Source organism: Camarhynchus parvulus, chromosome 8, assembly GCF_901933205.1.
Source record: "Camarhynchus parvulus chromosome 8, STF_HiC, whole genome shotgun sequence".
NCBI lineage: Eukaryota > Metazoa > Chordata > Aves > Passeriformes > Thraupidae > Camarhynchus > Camarhynchus parvulus.
The window spans coordinates 1,244,052-1,249,721 of NC_044578.1; the positions used below are offsets into that span (position 1 = coordinate 1,244,052).

Genomic DNA, 5,670 nt, shown 5'->3' on the forward strand with positions numbered 1-5,670 from the left:
TCCTCCTGGAAGTCCCCTCATTGCACCATCAGTGCTCATGCATGGGTGGCCTTCTCTGGAATCCTGATCATGGAAAGGTCTCTGCAGTCTTTTCTCCTTGGGCCTTTATCCCTTTCTGTTTTTCCTTCACAGTCTTTCCTCCTTGGTTGAAAGCAGGCAGTGTTTGGCTGTCTGGGCTGGCTTTTTTGGGGGGCAGAGCAGAAGAAACAGAAAAAAATATCCAGCTGGAGGATTTCCAGGCACTTCCTGGCCACAGGAAACAGGGAGCGTCTCCAGAGGAGTGAGTAAGCACAAGCTGTAGCCCTGCTGCCAAGCACATTACGTATGGAAACCTGTATTTTATAGATGCAGAACATGCAGCCTCTCTCATTATCCTGACAATAAACGCCCAGCACTCAAACACATCACTGAATTAAGGATCATTTTTGTTGCATTAACATCCACTTCTGTGTGCTGCACACCTGACAGAGCACATGCAAACTTCCCCTGACATAAAATTCATCTTGGTGTGTTTCAAGGGAAGACACTTGTTAAGGTGAAACATTTGTTAATCATTATTATAAATCTGACTAAAATACACCCTGTATTTTCCATTCATGCCCATGACTGTTTGCTTAGTGCTAAAAAACAAGCTTTCTGTAACACATCATAACCCATCCTGCACACAGTGAAAATCAATTACCTGTAAACTTTATAGTGCTGGAAAATCCTTGTGGTGCTAGGAAAGGCTCAAGATCTCCAAAGTTCCTCATGTATTTTGTTCTTAAACATGGAATTTCTGACCATATAACCCAGAAATTTCCTCCTGGAGGCATTTTATTGCAAGGATTTTTTTATAGAAACGTAAATACACTGAAGCCAACGTTAGGAACCAGTAAGTCAGAACCAAGCTCTGTTCCCAGAGCAGAGACCGAGCTCCATGTGCTGCAGGATCATGTCCTGTCTCTTGGCACACTGGGAATCCTGGCTGGGATAGCAATATATGGCACAAACCCCTCTGGAGTGGATTTTCTCAGCAGTGCTTGGCACTGGCAGGGTTTCCCCACAAGCATCCACAGTTAGCAGTGGCCAAGGTGGGGAATGAAGAGGTGCATGATGCAGATATCATGGGGAGGAGCTCATTCCATTTTTCTTTGGGATCACCAACACAAAAAGATCCCAGCCAGGACTGGGCATCAGGCTGTGTGGGGAACACAGACACCAAACCCACTGAGGACAAATCCCATCACAAACACCCTTTTGTTCCGGCAGAACACACATTAACTGCATCCACCCAAGCCATATCCCATAAACTGTCACACCTCGGGTGTTCCCAGTAAAGCAGCTACGTACAGAAATCTTTCATACCTGACTGAGATCCCAAAGCACTTCAAACATGACCAGAAACAAGCAGTTTATTTGTTTTTAGCAAACACTGCCACCCTCAGAGTGAGCTGTTGCCCAGTGGAGTGGACAGACCGTCAGTATAAATGGGAAAGCTCCAGCAGAATTCCCCACCTCATCCCTCCAGCCCTGCCCACGCCCAGCTGGGTAGCACCACGTTGGCAGCATGAGGGGCGCGCTGCTGGCTCTGGGCTGCCTTGTTCTCCTGCTCCTGGCACGGGAAGGGACAGGGGAAGGGAGCAAGGTGAGGCTCTGCGGGAGAGACTTCATCAGAGCCGTGGTGTTCACCTGCGGCGGCTCGCGCTGGAGAAGGGACCGCGACCTGCGGGGTGAGTACGGCCACGGCACCCGGCCTGCCCTGCCCTGCCTGCTGCACCATCCCACGGGATCCCAGGGCATCCCAGGGGCCTGCCCTGCCTGCTGCACCATCCCACGGGATCCCAGGGCATCCCCTGCATGCTGCACCATGCCACGGGATCCCAGGGCATCCCCTGCCTGCTGCACCATCCCACGGGATCCCAGGGCATCCCAGGGGGCTGGGGAGCAGCACATCCCCTGCTCCCCTCAATCCCTGCAGCTCCAACCCCCAACACGGGCTGTGCTCTGCTCCCTCTCCTTGCAGCTTGTCTGGCTCAGCTTCCTGCGCTGCTTTGCTAAAGAAAAATAATTCAGACTTCTAAGACTTTCTAAGCTCACCTGAGGAACAGGATCCAAGGCAAGGCTGAAAATCTCTCTGCCATCTAATTTCAGTGACAAGTTTCACTAAAGGCAGTGCAAGTGGCTTGCTGTGGTCTTCATTCTCCCCACTAGAAACCAGAAACTTTATAAAACTTTGTAACTAAAGCATGTTGAATATCTGCTCTGCAATTTAAGCACTTTCACATGGGCTGTTTTGCTAAAGAAAAATATTTCAGACCAAGATTTTTTAAGCTTACTTGAGGAACAGGATCCAAGGCAAGGCTATCACTGAAAACCTGCCATCCCATTTCAGTGACAAATTTTGCTTATGCAAGTGTCTTGCTGTGGTCTTCACTCTCCCCACTAGAAACCAGAAACTTTATAAAACTTTGTACTTAAAGCATGTTGAATATCTCCTCTGCAATTTAAGCACCTTCACATGCTTTTGTATATATTTATACTTACTAGCACATTTCTTGACACTCAGAAAATTTTGATTTGATAGTCAGAAAATCCAATTGTTACATACACAGCTGGAAATCTGTACTCTGATTAAAATAAATACGGAATAAGAAAATAACGAGGCAGAGGACAGCAACAGAGGCTTTCTGCACTTCCTACATCTCCATTTTTGGTAAATTCTCTTGTAGCAGAAGCTTTAAACAAATACAAAAGTGGTAGCATGGGCAACCTCCTCCCCAAAATCTGTTGAAGAACTTTGCATTTAAAAATTGAGAGCTACTACACCTTTACAGACTGCACAAAGCCCAGCTGTACTGAGGTGGTTCAACTGCAGCTGGCCTGTAATTTCTGTGAGAACACCCAGAACTCTGGGGCATCTGATGCCTTAATGCAACACCTGCAATTCAGGAACCCCCCAGGTCCAGCTCAACGTACTGGTCAAGAGCCTCTGACACATCAAATCACAGTTTTTCCTGGAGAAGCAAATATATCAGTGTAAGACTCGAGGCACCACAGGACTCTTCAATATAAATCCCTGAACGCCTCAGTTTTACCACCTTGATCACAGACTGTTCCTCACAGTGAGGAGCCCACGATGTGGTGCTCTTATCAGAGGGCAACACTCAGCTCCCTGGCTGTAGCTTGGTCTGTCTTTCTAGTAAAGATAAAAAGCATAAATTACTCATCTTCCCACGACTTTCAGCTTCTCATTTTCCTGCGACAGAGAGTGAAAACCCCCAGCATTTCCCACATGAGGACGAGGGTGACGCTGACTTCTCACCACACCCAGAGCTGAGGCTGGGGATCCACAGAGAAGAACCCCAGGACGTCAAAGCTGAGCAAGACTTGCAAAAGCAAGCAAGCAAAGCTGAGCAAGACAGCAAAGTTCCTGTGCTCAACAAGCGTGAGGCAGCCAAGCTGCTGGCCACATCCTGCTGCAATGAGGGCTGCAGCAGGACAGAGATCAGCTCCCTGTGCTGAAATGCAGCAGCTCGGTGTCACAGCTTCCAGAGATTAAAATAATCATGACATAAACCACAGTCCTTTCAGTTGTGTTCTTTAATTGTAGCTTTTGGGTGTTAAAGGTCACAGTGCACACCAGTAAGTGGCTTCAGGGTGTCTGCATTTCACAGTGTGAGTTAGAGTTAAACTTTGACTTATGAGTACATAAGTATTACTTCCCAACTAACTACTGTTCTAGTTTCAGCTCTGCACCTAAAATGTAATAAAATAAGCAGCTTGTGATAAGTTTGTTCTCTGACTCAGGAAAACCTAACAGCAGGTTTCAGCTGGGAAATAGGGGTAGCAAAAAGTCTGGTTTCAGATTCAGAGCAAGGTGAGCCAGACCCCACCTCGGTGGGGAATGGCTGCACCAGGAGAGACTCAGGACCATCAGTACCAGCCCCAAAAGTGGGCAGGCAAAACCCATGGTTTATTCCCTTATCCAAATACTTCCAGTAATGTTTCCTGGAGGAGAACAGGGAAAACATTGCTTACAGGCAATATTCTGAAAGTATCTCCCCTACAGAGCAAGTTCTGAAAGCAGCAATCAGCTGCAAAACTATGTCATAGAAAGCCACTTCCAGAGAAAACCCTGGGAAAGACCCTTACTCCACTCATCCAAAGGCTCACATTTCAAAGCAGGTGAGAGTACCTCGGTCCTTCACAGATTTTTCAACAACAGAGCCAGGGAAGAGTTAGGCTGGATATTAATTTCTCCTGCTGCTAAACTCGACTACCTCCCTATTCAAAATACACACCATAGACATTTGCCACAGCAAACAGCGAGGTGTTCTTGAACACGTAGGAGGAAAAGGTGTCGCTCTCAGGATCCCAGAGGCACCTGCTGCTGATCTGCAGGCTCTGCCCACCCAGCTGCCCAACGTGTGCCACCACCACGATCTTGTACCTGGGCACCGCCAGCGCCTTGACCCGCGCCTTAACAACCTGCGGAGAAAAACAGATTCAGTCCATACGGGTTAAAAAACGGGGATGGATTTACAGCAGGGCAAGGGGGAATGGTATTGAACTGACAAGAGTGCAGGGATGGATGGGAGATTGGGAATTAGGAATTGTTCCAGGGCACTGGTGCCCAGAGCAGCTGGGGCTACCCCTGGATCCCTGGCAGTGCCCAAGGCCAGGCTGGACACTGGGGCTGGAGCACCTGGGACAGTGGCAGGTGTTCCTGAGGCTGGATGAGCTTTAAGGTTCAACCCCACCCAAACCAGCCTGTAAATCCATTAACTAACTCGTATGTGTCTGCACCCTCCTCTGAGCAACCCCTGCCGGCATCTCAACACCACCTCCAGCCTTTATCTTCAACTTTATCAGCATTTTGGGGGATATTTGGGGCACCCATGGAGGCACAAGTGTCCCGTCCCGGTCCCACCTCGGCGATGTCCTTGGCCGCCTCCCGGCACGGCCCCGGCTCGTAGCGCCGCTCCCTCAGGGCGCTCCCCAGCACATCCCTCAGGATCTCCTCCACCGCCGCCACCGGGAAGCGCCTGGCAGGCCCTGCGAGGCAAAGCCCGAGTTTAGGAAGGAAAAATCGCAGCGCTAGAGGGTTTTACAAGGGCAACCGACACCCACCAGAGCCGGGCTCGGCGGGGGTTTCACCGCCCTCCATTGCCCTCAGCTGCGTGAGGGGAGGCGGCGCCGGGAGCGGGGCCCGCCCGCCGCGATCCCGTTCCCCGCCTCCGCATTCCCGTTCCCCGCCTCTATTTCCCCACATTCCCGGCCTCGCCATTCCCACCCTCACGGCTGTGAGTTCCTGCGGCTCCCCCGGCTCCCCAGGTTTTCCAGCGGTCCCTGTGTGTCCCCACAGCCCTCACAGGTGCCCGTGGCTCCCACGGGGTCCCCACAGTTCCCTGTGTGTCCCCGTGGCTTCCACATATTCCTGCAGTCCCTGGTGTCCCCACAGCTCCCTGTGTGTCCCTACAGTCCCCACAGGTTCCCATGACTCCTGCACGCCCCCATGTTTTCCGCAGGATTCTGGATTCCTTTACAGTCCCCAGAGGTTCCCATGGCTCCCACATATCCCTCAGGTCCCTCTGTGTCCCCATGGCTTCCACAGGCCCCTGCATGGTCCCGTAACTTCCACATGTCCCCACAGCTCCCACATGTCCCCACATAAACCTAAAGATTCCA

The 5,670-nt window shown here is 50.7% G+C and overlaps 2 protein-coding genes across 2 annotated transcripts; one reads left to right on the plus strand and one right to left on the minus strand.

Annotated features, from left to right (window-relative positions):
• The first annotated feature begins 1,549 nt into the window (after positions 1-1,549).
• On the plus strand, positions 1,550-3,504 carry INSL5 (insulin like 5). Its single transcript, XM_030953536.1, has 2 exons — positions 1,550-1,712; positions 3,248-3,504. Exons 1-2 carry the CDS (start codon positions 1,550-1,552, stop codon positions 3,502-3,504), a joined length of 420 nt encoding a protein of 139 aa, XP_030809396.1.
• Positions 3,505-3,578: 74 nt separating this feature from the next.
• Positions 3,579-5,169, minus strand: TCTEX1D1 (Tctex1 domain containing 1). The gene is made up of 3 exons (XM_030953602.1): positions 5,113-5,169; positions 4,913-5,037; positions 3,579-4,470 (listed from the first exon to the last, which is right to left on the minus strand). The coding sequence occupies exons 1-3, from the start codon at positions 5,147-5,149 to the stop codon at positions 4,267-4,269; spliced, it is 366 nt and encodes a 121-aa protein (XP_030809462.1). The 5' UTR covers positions 5,150-5,169; the 3' UTR covers positions 3,579-4,266.
• Between the last annotated feature and the right edge of the window lie 501 nt (positions 5,170-5,670).

What these genes read in the sequence shown, in the direction of transcription:
- TCTEX1D1 (XM_030953602.1), bottom strand. Translation starts at nt 5,149, where the DNA reads ATGGAGGGCGGTGAAACCCCCGCCGAGCCCGGCTCTG. An exon ending in CCCCGCCGAGCCCGGCTCTG is followed by an intron (nt 5,038 to 5,112) that starts GTGGGTGTCGGT and finishes TTTGCCTCGCAG; the next exon opens with GGCCTGCCAGGCGCTTCCCG. An exon ending in CGGCCAAGGACATCGCCGAG is followed by an intron (nt 4,471 to 4,912) that starts GTGGGACCGGGA and finishes TTTTCTCCGCAG; the next exon opens with GTTGTTAAGGCGCGGGTCAA.
- INSL5 (XM_030953536.1), top strand. Translation starts at nt 1,550, where the DNA reads ATGAGGGGCGCGCTGCTGGCTCTGGGCTGCCTTGTTCTCCTGCTCCTG. An exon ending in AAGGGACCGCGACCTGCGGG is followed by an intron (nt 1,713 to 3,247) that starts GTGAGTACGGCC and finishes TTCCTGCGACAG; the next exon opens with AGAGTGAAAACCCCCAGCAT.